The sequence below is a fragment of the Paroedura picta genome, chromosome 4, assembly GCF_049243985.1.
Source record: "Paroedura picta isolate Pp20150507F chromosome 4, Ppicta_v3.0, whole genome shotgun sequence".
NCBI classification, from domain to species: Eukaryota; Metazoa; Chordata; class Lepidosauria; order Squamata; family Gekkonidae; genus Paroedura; species Paroedura picta.
This window is the reverse complement of record NC_135372.1, coordinates 98,167,733-98,187,632: the sequence shown is the minus strand read 5'-3', so window position 1 is coordinate 98,187,632 and position 19,900 is coordinate 98,167,733. Positions and strand designations below refer to the sequence as shown.

General features: G+C 41.6%; 1 protein-coding gene across 15 annotated transcripts in view; it reads left to right on the top strand.

Annotated features, from left to right (window-relative positions):
- LOC143835961 (uncharacterized) overlaps positions 1-19,900 on the top strand; it is a 68,292-nt gene that overhangs the window by 30,031 nt on the left and 18,361 nt on the right. For 5 of the 15 annotated variants that reach the window (XM_077334497.1, XM_077334498.1, XM_077334499.1 and 2 more), the window contains 16 exons: positions 99-214; positions 1,461-1,507; positions 1,917-2,018; positions 2,879-2,995; positions 3,318-3,434; positions 3,614-3,730; positions 5,084-5,200; positions 6,064-6,180; positions 6,506-6,622; positions 8,145-8,261; positions 8,438-8,554; positions 9,510-9,626; positions 10,192-10,335; positions 12,387-12,503; positions 12,814-12,945; positions 14,353-14,505. In XM_077334497.1, coding sequence (XP_077190612.1) covers positions 99-214; positions 1,461-1,507; positions 1,917-2,018; positions 2,879-2,995; positions 3,318-3,434; positions 3,614-3,730; positions 5,084-5,200; positions 6,064-6,180; positions 6,506-6,622; positions 8,145-8,261; positions 8,438-8,554; positions 9,510-9,626; positions 10,192-10,335; positions 12,387-12,503; positions 12,814-12,945; positions 14,353-14,505 — 1,864 coding nt within the window. The remainder of the gene's footprint in view (positions 1-98; positions 215-1,460; positions 1,508-1,916; positions 2,019-2,878; positions 2,996-3,317; positions 3,435-3,613; positions 3,731-5,083; positions 5,201-6,063; positions 6,181-6,505; positions 6,623-8,144; positions 8,262-8,437; positions 8,555-9,509; positions 9,627-10,191; positions 10,336-12,386; positions 12,504-12,813; positions 12,946-14,352; positions 14,506-19,900) is intronic. The other 10 variants (XM_077334500.1, XM_077334503.1, XM_077334504.1 and 7 more) reach the window with 10 other exon arrangements.

Below are 19,900 nucleotides of genomic sequence, written 5' to 3'. Positions count from 1 at the left end.
TCTAGCCAGTTCTAGTTTTGACAGCTCATGCTTTCATTTATTAATGAGAAGGAAGATTGCTTAAATAGTTGACATTGTTTGTGCTTGCAATTCTCCAGTGGTTATGGTTTTCACAAGGGCAGCTTTCAGCCCCGAGCCAGCAGTTTCTACAGGAGACGTTCACATGGCAGATTCTTTGGAAAACGTTCCAGCAGCTTTTATAAAGTTCCTAAAGGTGATAAAGGTTACTTGTTATGATCTGTGATCTGTGTGTAAGCTAACTGGCAGGATATACATTTTATGGTACTAGTAAATTCTACAATACATATTCCAGGCAGAAGCCGATCACTTCATTCATTTGGGTTTCTTTATTTTAGGGATATCTTTTGTGGGGAACAAATCAGTTCCAGCTATTCTTCCTTGCTATAAAACAGCCTAGCAAGGCTGAATTGTTTGGCTCACGAGATCCCTAAGATTAGAATATATAATATAGTAGCTAATTTTAGAAATAGTAGTGGTTTTGTTTTATTAATTTAAAATATTTATAGCCATACCTTTTTTCAAACAATATGGCATTCGAATTAGGTAAAAATACATGCTAAATAAAAATTAGTTGTGATAGCTTGAGACAATTCCATAATATAGGATGCTGCCACAGAAATTAGCAAGTTTATGCTGCAGCCAAGCAGACTGCAATGAAGAGTATCAGCAGGAAGAGGATTTTGGAGGATCTGATGTAGTAAACAGAGTCATGTAAAATGCAAACAAGTAAAAAATCTCATTGGGGGATATTTGCCTAATAGGAAGAAGGCAGTTCCCCACTCAGGGCCACTCGTAACTCTTCTTTGCTCTCCTCAGCCTCCTCCTACTTCCTGCCATTACAAGAAATGCAGGAGAGTGGAGGGGGGCTGACCCTGCTCCATAGCCCCACTCCACAGCAAAACACTCGTTGGGGCCTGGAGCTAGTTCTCTCTCCCCAACCCAGCCCGGGTCCACTAACAGTTAGGCATGAGAGTGGGAGAATGGCCAGCCCCAGGTTGTAGCATTCTCTGCCGTGTCTTCTGTTTGGCCCTGGTCGGCTGCTGGGCCTCTTCTCTCAGCCCAGTGTGGCCACCAGAGGTGTGGGAGAGCAGGAGAAGGATTGGGCATGCTTTACAGTGAAACACTCCTTGGGACCTGGAGCCAATTTTCTCTCCCCAGCGCAGCCCTGAGCCACTGACAATGAGGCTAGAGGATAGCCAGCTTGGCCCCGGTTGTGCTAGTGGGGTGAGGCGTGTCCTGGAGAGCCTCAGTAGGCAGTGATGACTTAGATGGACCAAGAGACTGATTCAGAATAAGGCAGCTTCAACAGTGTCATATGGGGAGGACTGCTGCGGGGGGGGGGGGGATGCCACCTCTGGGTTATCAACTATAATATGTTTATGTCTTTGCACCAGTAACAGGAGGCTTTTTACATCTCATTCTGTTTCTTTAATCTGCAGGCAAGGATAGTGCTCAGAACTCATCACGTGTCCTGATAGAGATGAAGGTAAGAAATTAACCTGTATATGATTCCTACTGAAATGATATGGTCAGCTTGTGGCACAGATCAAGGGTAGTCTGATATGGGGAAAAGTTGTGGGCAAGATTTCTCATGCTTATGTACCCAGGGTTTATGTGGCTGAAGAAGTAGTAATCAGTATAGATTATGGTTTTGCAACCTACAGTGTCCCCTAATGGTATTGTTCTAGGGTTGTCACATTTTTTTTTCAGCAGGGCTCTGATGTCTTAACTACAGAAACTAGCAGGAGCAGGTTTCCCATTCATTTCACTGCCATGCCAATAAAAGTTTTATCTGCTAAATTTTCACATATTGGATGGTTCCTAAAGGCATAGAAGCCCCACTTAAACAAGATTTAGGAATCCTACACACACAACCGTTTGTTATTCTACTGCAGCAGAATAAAAAAGAAAATGATTCTGAAATGAAGAAAGATGAATCAGTCATGGAAGCCCAAGAAGATTCTGTAGTTTCAGTGAAAAACAGTGATCTACCTCAGGTAATCATGGGAAAATGGTTTGCTGCTAAGTATCCTGTGGTTCTTGTGGAAGGTGTTGTATCCTCAGTTCTGGTTTCTGAGTTCTTACAGAATTGACAAATTATAGTTGGATGTAATGCTTGAGAGAGGAAAGTTTTATGTATGAATTAAAAGGAAACATGAACTTAATGGCAGAAATTAGGAGAGCTATCTTGGTGTAGTGGTTAAGAGTGGTGGCTTCTAATCTGGAGAGCCAGATTTGATTCCCTGCTCCACTACATGCAGCCAGCTGGATGATCCTGGGCTAGTCACAGTAGTGTTAGAGCTATCTCAACCTCACCTACTTCACAGGGTGTCTGTTGCGGGGAGAGGAAGGGGATTGTAAACCATTTTGAGACTCCTTCAGATAGTGAAAATTGGGGTATAAAAAACAACTTTCCCATTAATTTCACTGCCATTCCAAGAAGTGATTAATCAGCAAAATCTTTATATATTAGATGGTTCCTAAAGGCCCAGAGGAGCCTCTTGTGGCGCAGAGTGGTAAGGCAGCAGACATGCAGTCTGAAAGCTCTGCCCATGAGGCTGGGAGTTCAATCCCAGCAGCCAGCTCAAGGTTGACTCAGCCTTCCATCCTTCCAAGGTCGGTAAAATGAGTACCCAGCTTGCTGGGGGGTAAACGGTAATGACTGGGGAAAGCACTGGCAAACCACCCCGTATTGAGGCTGCCATGAAAACTCTAGAGGGCATCACCCCAAGGGTCAGACATGACCCGGTGCTTGCACAGGGGGTACCTTTACCTTTAAAGGCTCAGAAGCCCTGCTTGAACATGATTTGGGAACCCTAGACAGACACACACACACCCTTATGTTCTTGTACTTCAGGAGAATAAAAAAGGCAATTATTCTGAAATGAAGAAAGATGAACCGGCAATGGCCAAGGAGAAAAAACAAGCCCAAGATCTATCTATCACTTCAGTGAAAAACAAAGTTCAACCTCAGGTAATTATGGGGAAATGGTTTGCTGCAAAGCATCTAGTGGTTCTTGGTGTGCCGTCAGTCATAATTTCTCAGTTCTTATAGATCTGACAAACTATAAATGGATGTGCTGCTTGCAAAAGGAAAGGTTAATTCATGAACTGAAAAGAAACTCTAACTTAACTGCAAAAATTAGCAGCAGCTTTCCCATTCATTTCACTTCCAAACCAAGAAGAGTTTCATCTGTTAAATTTTTGTATATTAGATTATTCGTAGAGACACAGAAGCCCTACTTGAACAAGATTTGAAAACCCCACTCACAAACCGTTTTGTTCTTCTCCTGCAGCAAAGTAAAAAAGAAAATGATTCTGAAATGAAGAAATTTGAATCAGCAAAGCCCAAGGAGACAAAACAAGCTCAAGAAGATTCTGTCATTTTATTGAAAAACACTGATCCGCCTCAGGTAATTGTGGAGGAAGGGTTTGTTGCTAAGCATCTTGTGGGTCTTGTGTAAGGGGGTGTATCCTCAGTCACAGTTTCATTTGTTAAATTTTTGTATATTTGGTTATTCATAGAGGTACAGAAGCCCTACTTGAACAAGATATTAATAGACTCACAAACCCTTTTCTTCTTCTACTGCAGCAAAGTAAAAAAGAAAATGATTCTGAAATGAAGAAAGATAAATCAGCAAAACCCAAGAAAATAAAACAAGCTCAAGAACATTCTATTGCTTCAGTGAAAAACACTGATCCAGCTCAGGTAATTGTGGGGGAAGAGTTTTCTGCTAAGCATCTTAGAATCATAGAAAAATAGAGTTGGAAGGGACCTCATGGGTCATCTAGTCCAACCTCCTGCACTATGCAGGACACCCACGACCCTATCACTCATCCACTCTAACCTGCCACCTCCTTGAACCTTCACAGAATCAACCTCTCTGTCAGATGGCTATCCAGCCTCTGCTTAAAAATTTCCAAAGATAGAGAACCCACCACCTCCCAAGGAAGCCTGTTCCACTGAGAAACCGCTTGAACTGTCAGGAACTTCTTCCAGATGTTTAGATGGAATTTCTTTTGCCTTAATTTCATCCCATTGGTTCTTGTCCATTCTTCTGGGGCAAGAGAGAACAACTCTTCTCCGTCCTCTATATGGCAGCCTTTTAAATACTTGAAGATGGTTATCAAAAGACCAAGCTCCCCCAACCTTTCTTCATACACCTTGGTCTCCAAGCCTCTCACCATCTTTGTTGCCCTCCTCTGGATACGCTCCAGTTTGTCTACATCCCTCTTCAAGTATGGTGCCCAAAACTGATCACAGTACTGCATGGTCTACCAAGACTTCTAGATTCTTTTTGCACATATTATTGCCAAGACAAGTCTCCCCCATCCTGTATTGGTGTACATGGTTTTTCATACCTAAATGCAGAACTTTACATTTATCCTTATTGAATTTCATTTTATTTAGTTTAGCCCAGTTCTCAAGCCTATTAAGATCATCCTGTATGCTGATTCAGTCTTCTCTTGTGTTTGCTATCCCTCCCAGTTTACTATCATCTGCAAATTTAATAAGTACCCCCTCTAATCACTTATAAATATGTTGAACAACACAGGCCCCAGGACAGATCCCTGGGGCACTCCACTTGTCACTCTTCTCCAAGAGGATGCTGAACCATTTACAAGTATCCTTTGGGTACAATCTGTCAACCAATTATCTGTCCACCTGACAGAATTAGGATCCATACCACATTTCACCAGCTTGTCAACAAGAATATCATGTAGAATCTTATCAAAAGCTTTCCTGAAATCCAGAGAAACTTGTGGTTCTTGTGTAAGCTCATGTACCCTTAGCCTTAGTTTCTGAGTTCTTACAGATCTGACTAACTAGAGATGGATATGCTGCTTTAGAGAGAAAAGTTTTATGTATGAACTGAAAGGAAACACAAACTAACTGCAAGATTTAGATGGAGCAGCTTTCCCATGGATTTCACTTCTAAGCCAAGAAGGGCTTAATCTGCTAAATTTTTGTATATTAGCTTATTCCTAAAGGCACAGAAGCCCTACTTGAACAAGTTTTGATAAACCTAGACACACAAAACCTTTTGTTCTTCTACTGCAGCAAAGGCAAACAGAAAATGATTCCGAAACAAAGAAAAACAGAACCGCAAAACCCAAGGAGACAAAACAAGCCCAAGAACATTCTATCACTTCAGTGAAAAACACTGATCCGCCTCAGGTAATTGTGGGGGAAGGGTTTGCTGCTAAGCATCCTGTGGTTCTTGTGTAAGGCGGTGTACCCTCAGTCATAGTTTCTGAGTTGTTTCAGTTCTGACTAACTATAGATGGATGTGCTGCTTAAGAAAGGAAACTTTTATGCATGAGCTGAAAGGAAACACAAACTAACTGCAAGAATTGGGAGCAGCTTTCCCATTCATTTCACTGCCAAGCCAAGAAGCGCCTTGGCTATAATAAACATTTAAACAATGTATCAATAAATATAAATAGAAATGTCTTATCTCTTCTTTTAATTGTCATAGAAAGAACCAAAAGGGCCTCCAGAATTAAACCGTTTTCAAAGGTATTTTCATCAGTGGTTGTTATCAGTGGTTGTTTTTTCAACTTAGTATTTGCTGGTGAAGTCCGACACTAGGATCTATTCTTCACAGAATTTAAACAATATTGGCCTTTGGCTCACAGATACAAGGAAGTTTTATACCAAATAATAGATCCTAGTGAAGGACTTCACCAGCAAATACTAAGTTGGAAAAACAACCACTGATAACAACCACTGATGAAAATACCTTTGAAAACAGTTTAAATCTGGAGGCCCTTTTGGTTGTTCTATGACAATTAAAAGAAGATATAAGACATTTCTATTTATATTTATTGTTAAATTGTTTATTATAGCCTAGGGTAGGTTCTTTCTTCTATTATCATACTCATTTTGAACTGTCCTCTTTTCGTGGTGTACTCTTAAGCCAAGAAGAGCTTCAGCTGCTAGTTTTTTGTATGTTAGTTTGTTCCTAAAGGCACAGAAGCCCTACTTGAACAGGATTTGAGAACCCTAGACACACAAACCCTTTTGTTCTTCTATTGTAACAAAAGAAAAAAGAAAATGATTCTGAAATGAAGAAAGATGAATCAGCAAAAACCAAGGAGACAAAACAAGACCAAGAACATTCTGTCGCTTCAGTGAAAAACACTGATCCGCCTCAGGTAATTGTGGGGGAAGGGTTTGTTGCTAAGCATCTTGTGGGTCTTGTGTAATGGGGTGTATCCTCAGTCACAGTTTCTCTGTTCTTATCGATCTGACTAACTTTAGATGGATGTGCTGCTTGAGAGAGGAAATTTTTATGCATGAACTGAAAGGAAACAAACTAATTGCAAGAATTAGAAGGAGCAGCTTTCCCGTTCATGTCACTAAACCAAGAAGAGTTTCATCTGTTAAATTTTTGTATATTAGATTATTCGTAGAGACATAGAAGCCCTACTTGAACAAGATATGAATAGACTCACAAACCCTTTTCTTCTTCTACTGCAGCAAAGTAAAAAAGAAAATGATTCTGAAATGAAGAAAGATAAATCAGCAAAACCCAAGAAAATAAAACAAGCTCAAGAACATTCTATTGCTTCAGTGAAAAACACTGATCCAGCTCAGGTAATTGTGGGGGAAGGGTTTTCTGCTAAGCATCTTAGAATCATAGAAAAATAGAGTTGGAAGGGACCTCATGGGTCATCTAGTCCAACCTCCTGCACTATGCAGGACACCCACGACCCTATCACTCATCCACTCTAACCTGCCACCTCCTTGAACCTTCACAGAATCAACCTCTCTGTCAGATGGCTATCCAGCCTCTGCTTAAAAATTTACAAAGACAGAGAACCCACCACCTCCCAAGGAAGTCTGTTCCACTGAGAAACCACTCGAACTGTCAGGAACTTCTTCCAGATGTTTAGATGGAATTTCTTTTGCCTTAATTTCATCCCATTGGTTCTCGTCCGTATCCTCAGTCATAGTTTCTCAGTTCTTATTGATCTGACTAACTTTAGATGGATGTGTTGCTTGAGAGAGGAAATTTTTATGCATGAACTGAAAGGAAACAGACTAATTGCAGGAATTAGAAGGAGCAGCTTTCCCATTCATGTCACTGCCAAACCAAGAAGAGTATCATCTGTTAAATTTTTGTCTATTCGGATATTTGTAGAGGCACAGAAGCGCTACTTGAACAAGGGCCAATTCCGCAGAAGGATCAATGTTGTTAAATGTTTGCAGTATGCAGAAACACTATATTTAATAGTGGAATATATTTTTTCCGCATACCTTCAATTCTAGTGGAATATTGAAGTCCCAGTACCGGTCTATTCATTCCTCACAGATTTCTGGTCTCGCTGGAATCGCAACAAAGGAAGCAATATTTTTCTGTGCTTCTTCCCGCCCCTGGCCATCAATCAAACAGAACAGCTAATGAACTGTTGTGTTCGTGCTCCCAAAAAGCCCCTTTCCCTTTAAAACTGTTTTGTAAAAACACAAACACACCAGTTGCAACGAATATTTGTTCATTCATTGTCTCAGAAAGACCTTTTTTGCTGGTGTAGGAGCTGGTGCTTACTCGTTTCCACACTCTTCAAGTAACCCCCCCCCCCCCCGCGATGGGTGACATTTCTGGCCAAAATTACGGGCAGTGTTGAACAGGGGGCTGTATTGTGCTCGGAAACTTTAAAGACAATTGCAGAAGGGAGCTTTGTTTTACTGTTAAGCACTTCTGTGGAGGGACTTCAGCTGGAGAAGCCTCGCTTATTCGTTGCTTTGCTGGTTTAAGGGGAAAAAAATGGCGATCGCGTCTCCAGAAGCTTGGGGGCGAGAACAAGGGAGGGACATTCTTTCTACCGCTATTTTGAGAATGCACATGTCTTTCGCTGATGTGTTGCGGCTTGTGCTCAGAAGTGTAGTGGGTTTTTTTAGGGGGAATCCACTTTTCTGGATTTCCCCCTAAGCACTATAAAATTCTGATTGTTGCTGGAGTTCGGCGGGAGTTTTGCGGTTTGTTTACGATGTCATGCAGAATGTTGAATTAATAACGTTTATGAAAGGTAAGGCTTTGGCTACATTTAAGTCATGTGGAATGGCCCCAAGATTTGAAAACCCTAGACTCACAAACTCTTTTGTTCTTCTACTGCAGAAAAGTAAAAAAGAAAATGATTCTGAAATGAAGAAAGATGAATCAGTAAAACCCAAGGAGACAAAACAAGCTCAAGAAGATTCTGTCATTTTATTGAAAAACACTGATCCGCCTCAGGTAATTGTGGGAGAAAGGTTTGCTGCCAAGTACCGTGTGGTTCTTGTTGATGGTGTTGTATCTTCTCACAGCCATAGTGGCTCTGAAAGCAAATGTAGATATGACAGCAGAAATATCATCTTGTTTAATCTCTCACTGTTTAATTCTTTCTTTTTCTCTTTTTGAAATGTGTTTAGGTCAGTCAAGAGGCCAGTAAAGCCATCATCTCTCCTTCAAAGTTCAATTTTTGTTTGCTTTCCGACTCCTTAGCACGTCCAGTGTGCAGTACAGCAAAAACAGAAGACACTGAATTGGTATGGTGAATTAAGCCAGTTTCTAAAATTTCTACAGTTCTTCTACTCATTTCCAAAGACCTCAACAGGCTCTCTGGCTTAGAAGGAGAACTGTGAGGATTCCTCACTCAATTTATTTCATTTCACATTCTGAGATTCTCTACTATTTTGTTTCTTCCACATGGCACATGCATTTCAATATCACCACTTCCCCTAATTGCTAATAACTAAATCTCAGCGTGGCAAAACTACATTTAATGCTAATTATTATTTTTAAATCCAGTATTAAGCAAAACTTCCTGCCTTGTTCTGCTGGGCTTCACTTATCCCCATCTTTTCCTTCCCTGCTCTTTTGTAATGTACAGTTTATATAATGTACACTTCTGTTGTAACGTCTCCTGGTTTGGGGGGTGGGGGTGGTTTGCAGTAGAAAGGGTTCAGAAACAAATGTCACGACAACTTTTATTAGGACCAACCAGAATATCATAAAATAGTATGTATACTTATTTTTCTCCAGAACTCTTTAAAAGAACAAATGGGTCATGTGAGAGGCGGCGAAAAAAATGTTTGGTCACAATTTTAAGGCATCTTTTCTATATCATGCACAGGGAAAGTTGTGGACTTAAGATTTGGTGGAGCTGGCTTCAAGTTTAATTTTGGCTTTGGGAAGAAGAATGAGTATAAATGAGCTTGTGTGGTTGAGAATATAAAAGCCAGGGATTAATCAGACATCTCTCCAATTCTAGACAGAATGCACAAGTTAAATGATGAAAGGCAGAAGAAAAATGTGTTAACCCATAAAGATCTGGTAGTACTCTCAGCTGTATAGCTTCCAATGTTCCTTCAGATAAGCAACAACTTTTCAATGCCTCTTTCCAGAGCCCCAATGGCAATGAAGTGCATGTAGCAGCGACATCAGCACATTTAATTTCTCACTGTTTAATAATTTTGCTTTCATTTACATTTACATTTTTAGGTCAGTCAAGAGGCCAGCAAAACCATCATCTCTCCTTCACAGTTCAGTTTTCGTTTGTTTCCTGATTCCTTAACATGTCCTCTGTGCAGTCCAGCAAAGACAGAAAACACTGAGCTGGTATGATGTATCTCTACTTATTTGTAGCTATAAGAGCAGCTACTTTGGTGAAATAAGATCTTGGTGGCCTTTGCAATGTACTTCCTGTGAAACCTGCACATAGAATCATAGAATAATAGAGTTGGAAGGGACCTCATGGGAAAGGTGACCAGATTGTTCCACTTTTGGAGGGACATCTGGGGGCACCTGGCAAATTGTACTTATGTTGAAATTAAAAATATATATATTACAATACTGTTTTTGCATTCTATGAAAATTTGTGTTGCTCCATATAGACCAAATGTTAATCAAGAACCCCCCCAGTCAATGGTGTCCCACTTTACCAATGTTAAAATCTGTTCACCTTACTCATGGGTCATCTAGTCTAACCCCCTCCACTATGCAGGAGGAAGTTGGGCTATAAATCTAATTAATTAATTAATTAAGTGTAATAAGCACATTGTTTTATGTGAATATCTCTGTTTTAAAACCCTGGACCGACTTGCAGAAAACACTGAATCTATATAAGAAAGCATACAGTAGGGACTGAGCAACTGCTCATTAACTTTACTAAAAATCTCTGCAGGACAAGCAGAAAGGCACTGAGACTGCTGAAGCCCAGCCCAATCAAGCTGCCTCTCTTCCCTCTGTTAAAGCACCTGTGGAAGGACAAACACCATCTAACCCTGCAGGGAGCTTTCATCCTGTGGTAAAGGAAGAGCCTCCCCTAGTATGGAACAGCCTGATTTTCTTGTTTTGCCAGAAGATTTATTGATGAGCTAAGCTAGGAAGCAATTGGTATCTTCTTCATTTGGTGCGGTATGGGGTCTTTTTCTCCAGAACTTAGTTGTGGCTGTAGAATTGGTTGTGGGAATGCTAACATGAGAACAGCCTTGATGGATCAGACTAGTAGTCCCGTCTAATCCAGTCTCACACAGTGGCCAACCAGTTTCCCTAGATAGCCAACAACAGGGCATAGAAGCCTAGGCCTTCTCCTGATGTCACCTCCTGGTTCTGGGGTTCAAAGAATTAGTGCTTCTGAATGTGGAGGGTCCCCTCAGTCACCATGGCTAGAGGCCACTGCTAGATATCCCCCCTGAATCTATCTAATCCCTTTAAAACAGTTTATTCCTGTGGCCATCAATATATCTTCTGGCAGTAAATATATCTTCCAACAGTACATTTTAATCACTCTCTGTGCAAAACAGTATTTTCTTTTGTCTGTCCTGAACTTACTGCTTATCAGTTTCATTGGATGCCTTGAGTTCTTATATTTTGGGAGAAGAAAATTTTCTCTTTGTCAGCTTTCTCTACCCCATGCATAATTTTATAAACCTCTCATGCCCCCTCTTAGTCATTGCTTTTCTAAACTATTCAGCCTTTCCTCATAAGGAAGGTGCTCCAGCCCCCAAATCATCTTGGATGCCTCCTCTGTACTTTTTCCAGCTCTGCAGTGTCCTTTTGGAGGCTGCATCATAGATCTATCTAGGGATATACCAGTACTGACCATTTTATTTTCAACCCCTTTCCTAATCCTAACAGAGTTTGCCTTTTTCACATCTGCTGCACACTGGGGTGACACTTTAATTGAGCTATCCACTATGATCTCCAAGATCTTTTTTCCCTCTCAATCTTAGCAAGTTCAGATCTCACTTTTTGTCCCATCACCTTACACTTACCAACTACTTACCCCTAGTTCCAGTTCATTTATTAATAAATAGTACCAGACCCAATACCATTCTTGTGAGACTGCACCCCTTACTTCCCTCCATTGTGAGAACTATCCATGGATTCCTACACTTTGCTTCCTGCTAAGTTTACTCAGGGGCCTTTGTGAAGTATCTTGTCAAAAGCATTTTAAAAGTCCAGGTATATAATGTCTACTATTTATTTTATTATTTATTATATTTGTATACTGCCCTCCCCTGAGGTTCAGGGCGGTTTACATGGAACTGGAGAAAAACAGTACAAATAACACGATAATGAACAATAGCAATACAGTCCTAAAGGTAGAACAGTATAATTAAAAAAACATGGTGAGAACATCCAGTTTTAACTGTAACATACTGATGGCCCTGTGGGATGGACACATCAGTGGTGGTTCTCATGGGAGGGGGCTCAGGGGCCAGTGAATTCAGGTCACCCTCAACCAAATGCCTGGAGGAAGAGCTCGCTTTTGCAGGCCCGACAGAACTGTTTAAGCTCTGCTAGGGCTCTGATCTCCTCTGGGAGCTTGTTCCACCAGGTGGCGGCCAGGATGGAAAAAGATCTGGCCCTGGTTGAGGTTAAGTGAGTTTCTGTGGGGCTAGGATCACCAGGCAGTTGGTAGTAGCAGAGTGTAAGGCTCTTTGAGGGGTGTAGGCAGAGAGGCAATCCCTTAGGCACACTGGGCCCAGACCACAGATGGCCTTAAAGGTGATTACCAGAACCTTAAGCCTGATCTGGAATTTGACTGGAAGCCAGTGCAGGTTACCACTGTCTACATGCTTGATCATTTTCTCTCAGGCTACTCCCAGTCTTGAGTATTATCATTTAGCAAGTGATTTGATTTTAAAGCATTTCTGGGATATATCTATTACAAATATATAGACCTTCCCATGTTCTTGTGTAGTCCAAGGCAGGGATGAACAGTTCTCCACAACCTTTTGTTTGAATGTTGAGCAATTTATTTTAAGGGGAATGTGTACTAGTTCATGAAAACCTTGTTTAAATGCCCTGTATGAAGCTTAGTGGTGCCAGATTCCTTCCTGCAGTGGAACAGTACAGATTTTTATCCTGCAGGCCACTGAAGCCCATTGTATCCTGGTTGCTTCTCTTGTATCTGCTGAAGCACCTACTGGAAAACAAGCACCTCCGGAGACTATGAAAGATTCTCATCCTGTGGTAAAGGAAGAGCTGGTATGAACAGCCTTTCAACTAACCTTTTTGCTTTGCCAAACCAGCACATTGATGAGTTAAGCCAGTATGAAAGCTTTATATCTTCAGTGCTTATTTGTGGCCATAGAGTTGTTTGGTAGACCTGCTGACAGTTCTGTATTTTCATGGGATTATGAATTTCCTGTCTTTTGATTTCTCAGTTTCCTGCAAATAAGTAGGCCTTGCTATGATTTGGAGTAATCCAGACTGGAGACAAATGCAGTGGGAGGGCAGTTGTTTATGTTTCACAAGCTCTTCTTTGAATTTTGAGAAGATTTTTGGTTTTTAACAGTCAAAAAAGGATACTGAAGCCCATTCCTATCAGGCTGCCTCTCGTGCATCTGATGGAGCACCTATAGGAAAACAAGAACCATCTAAAGTCACAGAAAGTGTTCATCCCAAGATAAAAGAAGAGCCTGTTCTGGTATGAACAACCCATTTTTGTTCTTTTTCTAGAAAAGCACAATGGTGAAGTAATTGTTTTTTCATTCATCCTGTTCAGTGTAAGGCAGCCTTTCTCAACTTTTTTATTGTTGAGAAACCCTTGAAATATTCTTCAGGCTTTGAGAAACCCCAGAAATGATGTGATCGTGCAGAATATGACAGGGAAGCATAGCTATCTACACACCCACCCTAGGCCCCTCCCCATCCCACCATTGGCCATTTGGGGAGGGGGGGAGGTCAACATGACCATATATGGTCATATCACCTGATAAATGTTTAACAAATTTTTAAATATATATAAAAATTAATTAACTGCCACCCATTTGGGAAACCCTTGCTGGGCCATCAAGAAACCCGAGGGTTTCATAAAACCTGGTTGAGAAAGCCTGATCTCAGGTATTTTTCTCCATGTTAGCTCTCACTATAGTTTGTTTGAATCTCCTGATAGTTTTTCCTACTAAGTCTGTGAATATTCAATCTTTATCTTTGGCTTTTCACTGCTTTTGGAACTGATATTTTCTTTGTGCAAATATAAGGGCCTTTTTATAGTCCGGAGTTGTTCAAAACGTTATTGAATTTTGTTTTTTGATGATTAATGGGTTCTCCAACCATTTTTTTTTCTTGAATCTTGGAAAGTTCACTTTTAAAAAACTCATTGTTTTAGTACTTGAAATCACTGAGATAAGCTTACAATTACAATGACAATTACTGGGAAGTTATGTACCAGGTATCTGAGGAACTGGAGAAAGCACGTTTGTAACCAAAAGACCTTTCTTAGATTGCATTATTTTGTACCAGAAGGCCAACTATGACTGCTGAAAGCCCATTTAAATCAATAAATACATAAGCAAATAATTGAGTGTTTAATTTTCTCTTAAGAGCCGGTTTGGTGCAGTGGTTAGGAGTGCCAAATTCTAATCTGGCAAGCTGGGTTTGATTCCCTGCTCCTCCACATGCGGCCTGCTGGGTGAAGTTGGCCTCACCACAGCACTGATAAAGCTGTTCTGACCAAATAGTAATATCAGGGTTCTCTCAGCCTCACCCACCTCACAGGGTATCTGTTGTGGGGAGAGGAAAGGGAAGGAGAATGTAAGCCACTTTGAGACTCATTCTGGTAGAAAAAGATGGCATATAAGAACCAGCTGTTTTTCTTGATTATGCTCATTGTGTATTCCTAATTATTTTTCCTTTAATTATTTGATATAAGGAATTAAAATTTCAGTATAACTTTACAATATAAGAAGCATAGTGTTTTCTGCAGCCTTGGCTTTGTTATCTGTTGTGATCATAAAAATGTATAATCTTTGATAACTAGTAGGATTTTGATACTCAATGTTTCCATTTTGGCTGTAGTGTTGGAGCAACCTTTTCTCTCCACTGTCTGCAGGTGCTAGAAACAAAACAAGATATGAATACTGCTAGTTTGACAGATCCTCCATCTCCTACTGAATTGTCTGTACCTTCATGTGTTGTTGAACCTCCAACTCCTCTTGAGATTAGGAAAGCCCTTCTTTCCCTGGGAAAGGATGAAGATGAACTGGTATGGCTTTGCTGGTTAATTCTTTCATTCTTTATGTGAAAATGCACAGCAAAAATTCATCTAGAAGAATTTTGATAATGAAACTTGTAATCATAATGGGATTCAACTCTAAATGTTATTATTAGTCCATCTCCTCTTCACTTATAGCTACTCCTTGACACTCAGATCTCCAGAGTTTGTAAAGTTCTCTTCGCTTATGCACTTTAGGCTTTCTGTACATACCCCATTTCTCAACTGAGGAGAGCCTGCCATCCTCATATTTCGCTACACCTTCCCACACAATCCCTGGAGGCAAGATATTAGGTAATTTTTCCTCCATCCCTGAAGAGGGGAGTACCTCATTTGCATGTTCAGGACTTGGAAGGAGCTGCAGTTGTCTTTTGGCCTTTTTACTATGGAGTTCCTCTGGTCATCCTTTCTTTTCTTCATATGCTATACTGTGTGTTTTCTTCTCTTTTGTCTTCTGGGGTGGGGGGAGCATTGTTCATATGAAAGCACTTCAGCCAGCTATGAGGAAAACATCCATGTCAAAAGCCCTATGCCTTGTTGCAGTAGTTTCCAGTGATCTGCCCTTCCCCTGCAGCACAAATCCACACTGATCAGGAGATTGTGAGTGTGCAAGTCAATCCTACTTCCCCTGGACCCTCTGAAGGAGTGGCTGACCACCTTTTTAAATAGTCAGGAGAGAAGATAGTCAGGAGAAGAGTCTCGGGTAGAAATAAGTATGACTCTTCAGGCAACCCCCCCCCTCCACATACACATACACTTCATTAGCCTACATTTTGCGTAGAAGGCCAAATCCAGAGGGCCAATGACTGGCATACAGGTCAGACTCAAATAACCGGAAAATCCTCTTGGCCTACTAAAGCAGTACAAACCCCCCTCCCACACACACACACAGTCTTTCTGGCTGTATCTCCAGGGTCTTCCCAGCTGGGCAAAGGAGGCGAACAACCCTGATCCTGAGCATTCACAGTCCAACTCAGACAGGGAAAGTTTCAGATGAAGGTCCTCTTCAGTGAGCCCCTCTGTCAATTGTGAAGATTATTATTTCATGCTATCCATAGACTTATTTTGAGTTCTTCTCCACATAAGAAGTATCTTCACTTTGCTTAGGGGACTTAAGCTATCTCTTACTAGAAATAATCTTATCTCTGACCCAGTTACAGATTAGAAAATCCTTTTATTAGGGGCAATGAAAATGACAAAATGTTTTGCAAGATTTCAAACACATCAGAACCCTTCACCGGGCCAGAATTTACAAATATTTTTTTAAAAATTGAGGAGGAAAAAAGCAGATATTTCAGGTCATGATCTTAAAACCTCGTCTTACTAGCTTTTGGTTTGAGATGCTAGGAGACTAGTTGATTTGCTGCTGATGTTAGAGTTTACCACTTGTATTCTAGGAAAAATAAACTACAATGGAGCATCATCTCATTGGAAAAATAAAATCTAGAGAAGTCTAAATGTCAATCAAAATACATGGAAGATACACATGGAAGAAGGATGAATTTATTTAAACACACACACTACAAAAGACTTCGTTAATTGAAATCAAACTGGGTAATTCTCCCATATGTATGCAGTCTTTTCCTAAGGTGTTCCTATTCCATTGACAAATCCTTCTCTTTCTTGACTCAGATTAGGTATCTGTAAAGTAGAATAAAGATATAACCAGTTGTATTGGTTGGCCCTTGCAAAATCCAGGATAAATGGAAATGTGTATTTGAGTGACAATTGAATTTTGCTGGTCTTTATTTTTCCAGTGAGATGACTATTATTTACTGCTTCTTCCCAATATGCAAGTAGTATACTTTAACAGCAGTAAATAAATGACAGACTGCTAGAATCTCATGCTAAATGCTTGTAAGGTTACGTTTTAAGATCATGCTCTGAAATATATGCTCTCCCCCTCATCTGATTGTTTTATATTGTAGCATCTAGCCTGATGAAGACTTCTGGTGAGCTCCAAAACTTGCACAATGTTTCTGTAATGGTGGTTGCCCTTAATAAAAGATTTTATATGACTTTTGCTTTTTAGTCTGGATTTTTCATGGGCCACTGCCACTGGTTATGTTGTCATTTTTTTAAAAATCCCAGTGGCTGAGAGCCCAAGGCAACAGTTGATCACCTGAGTATCATATAGCCTTGTATAGTGAAAGCAAGGAATTAGCCCTTACCTCGGATAAGTAATAATTGTTTCCAAGAGAATGGAACCCCTCACTTGTCTTCTTGGTTTCTTTTCTTGTAACATTTTAAAGAAGGTTCCCATTTCTCCAAAAGGTTTTCAGTCCCGTAAAGGTAAAGGTATCCTCTTTGCAAGCACTGGGTCATGTCTGACCCTTGGAGTGACGCCGTCTAGCGTTTTCATGGCAGACTCAATATGGGGTGGTTTGCCAGTGCCTTCCCCAGTCATTACCGTTTACCCCCCAAGCAAGCTGGGTACTCATTTTACCGACTTCGGAAGGATAGAAGGCTGAGTCAACCTTGAGCCGGCTGCTGGGATTGAACTCCCAGCCTCATAGGCAGAGCTTTCAGACTGCATGTCTGCTGCCTTACCACTCTGCGCCACAAGAGGCTCTTTGGTCCCTATACAATGACAAATGATAGTTCAGAGCTGCCAGGCATATGCAAGAACAGCTGCTTTTCCAAGCGAGAAAAGCTTTCCCTCCCTCCCCCTCCCTCCCCCTGCATCCTTCTTAACCCGATATATGCACGTGGTTTTTAGATGCCAATAGGTATGCCAATTAAGCAGCTTCCTCCTCTAACCTGGCTGAAGCCATACTCCCAAGTTTATTGCTTCTCCTGTTTTGTTTGTGCATCTTCTACTGATTCTCCATAGTGTTTGTCTTTTCTCCTTACAACCTTTGTTCTTCCTTTCTTTCCCCTGTTCACATAGACTGTCTTGGAGACTGCATCTTCAGCTCCAACTTACTTTACTTCTAAAAACAAACTTGTTTAGCACTGGTGGTGAGGTGAGCTGAAGTCTTTATGGGGTTTTCTTGTGCTTTTAAATTTTTGGGTTGCTGTTATGTATAGCTTTAGTAATGGTTTCTAGAAGTATGTTGTATAAGATGGCTCTTGGCCAGGGAGAATGGGGTGAACCATATTTATATTTTCCATCATTTTAAAAACTTCATAAAATGATTTATTTCTGTTATTTAGAAAATGGGGAGTACCTTTAAGAAAAGAATTGAAGGTTTAAGTTGTATATTTTTGAGCTGTTGTGTTGTGATCTCTTCTCATCCTCCCTATCTTTTCAGTGCTTTTTTGGTTCTTGTACCTATCATTGATTGAGTTGTCTGTTTCATACCTCTGTTTCTTCGTGCAAGTTCTGTATCTCTTCCCCTTAAAAAGCTGGGTATAAGTTGATTAGTTTTTGTTAGTTTGGTACTTTATTTAAAAATGAGATACCGAGGAAAAACACTCCAGTTTTACAAAGCTGAAAGAAAGTGCTCATAGGATGGGTGAGGGGCAGGTCTGAGTCAATACAAGAGTATGGTGAAGTTAGTTTCATTAGTTATTTTCTCCTTGCCCACTCTTCTGTGTATGGCATATGAGTGCAATGATGAATATTTAGTGGCATCTTTCTTCTTTGATATGTATAATTCTTCATGTTCCCTTAGATTTTATTCCTCTTAGGGCCAAAGTGTCCTTCTTTATAGTAAGGATCATATATAACTAGATCTAAAGCCCATTTTATTTTGAAATAAAATGGGCACTAGATGGGCGCAGCCTCCCCCCCCGCCAACTCCCAAAGGCTTCAGCAGCCATGGAGGGGCAGAAGGCTTTCTCCCTCCCCCCCAGATTGCGGAAGGCCTAAGTGGGGCCGGGGCTGGAAGCGGCTTACCTGTCTTCGCCGTTGGCGGCTCGTCAGCGGCTGGGAGCTTCAGGGACGGAGTTTGGCGGGCGGTCCTTAGGCGTGCGGGGACGTGGTGCGCCGCGGGGGTGGTGGGCCAGCCGTGGCGGTGGTGGCGCCGTTGAAGTGGCGGCGCTTGCAGCGGTGTTTGAGGGGCGGCGAGGGCAGCGGTGTTCCAAGCGCGGCGAGGGCAGCCGCGGGGCAGCCGCGGCACAGGCTGCAGCGGCCCATGGTTCTAACGGCCAGTGGCGGGGCAGAGAGGGCGGAGACGGTGGAGCGGCTCAGCGTTGGTATCTACAGGCCCACAGCGGCAGGCAGGTTTGTCGGGGAAGGACGGTCATGCTGGGGGAGCCGTGTCTGGGAGCGGCAACGCCCGGGAAGCGGCGTTGGCGACGGCGAAGCTCTGGCCAGCAGCGGTGAGGGGCGGCGGCGAAGGGGCACGGTGTCCCAGGCCGTTTGGCGGCAAGTTGGGAGGTTGTGTGACGTCCCTGCTCCTTTCCCCGCAGCGACGTGTAGTCTATCAGGAGCTTCGCGGCTCCTGATTCGCCCCTCCGAGTTTTTATCTCGGACAGAGCCCGCCCTAACTCTTCCCAACTTGCCCTTACTCTTTTATTTAATAACCGCAGAGCGGTTTATAGATGAGGCTCCCCCCTCCCCCTTTGTATGTCCCTTATTCATCTTCATTTTCCTAGACAAATTAGTCTTCCCACATTTGTGGGAGGATTTCTAATTCTGTTCTTTTCACGAGATGCTTCCTTTCCTATGGAGGCATACACGTCTGAAATGAGAATAGTACAGGTATTTTTAGTAATGTACCTGTTCACAGAGCCAGGGGAAAGTCATCTACACTGCTGTTTTTTTCATGGGTGATATGTGAAAACAGTTGCTAACACATATATAATGTATGATCCCACTGCATGTATAGATCACTGGCAGAAATGCCACATATAGAAGTGAAATGCAAAGCATTCACAAGAATCAAAACAATCCTATGGGTTACTGGCTCAAGAGATTTTCATGATTGAACTCTGTCATAGTTTTGGACATGGGTCTCCTAAATCAAGGTCTGACAGAAACCACTATACGCATTCTCTAAAAACAAAATCTTGCCCTCTGAGGTAAGATTTCCCCTCTGTTTTTCTTTCCCTTTACTGTAATTGAGCTGCTCTATTAATGTTTTCTCTTCTTTCTTGAAGAACTCTGGCTGTCCCACCCAATCACAGTACAATATTTTGGCTGTTGTCTCAGCTCAGGAACCTGAAGGAAGGGTCAGGAGCTGGCTTTAACTTAAATGGCGAGGCATTTTGAAATTCAGAAATAACAAAATGCGCACATGCGCCATGCATGGCCGAAATGACGCATGTGCGGCACTTTTGCTCTAGAACACTTCCTTTGCGTATGCTCTGATGTTTTTGGTTTCCAGAAGGCTGGTAAAACTCTTTACAGTACCCAAACCCCTTCTCTTGAAATACCAGTACTCATCATGAGTTTTTAACTTACTCTTAAGGTCTCTAAAGGCAGTTTCTAACCACACCA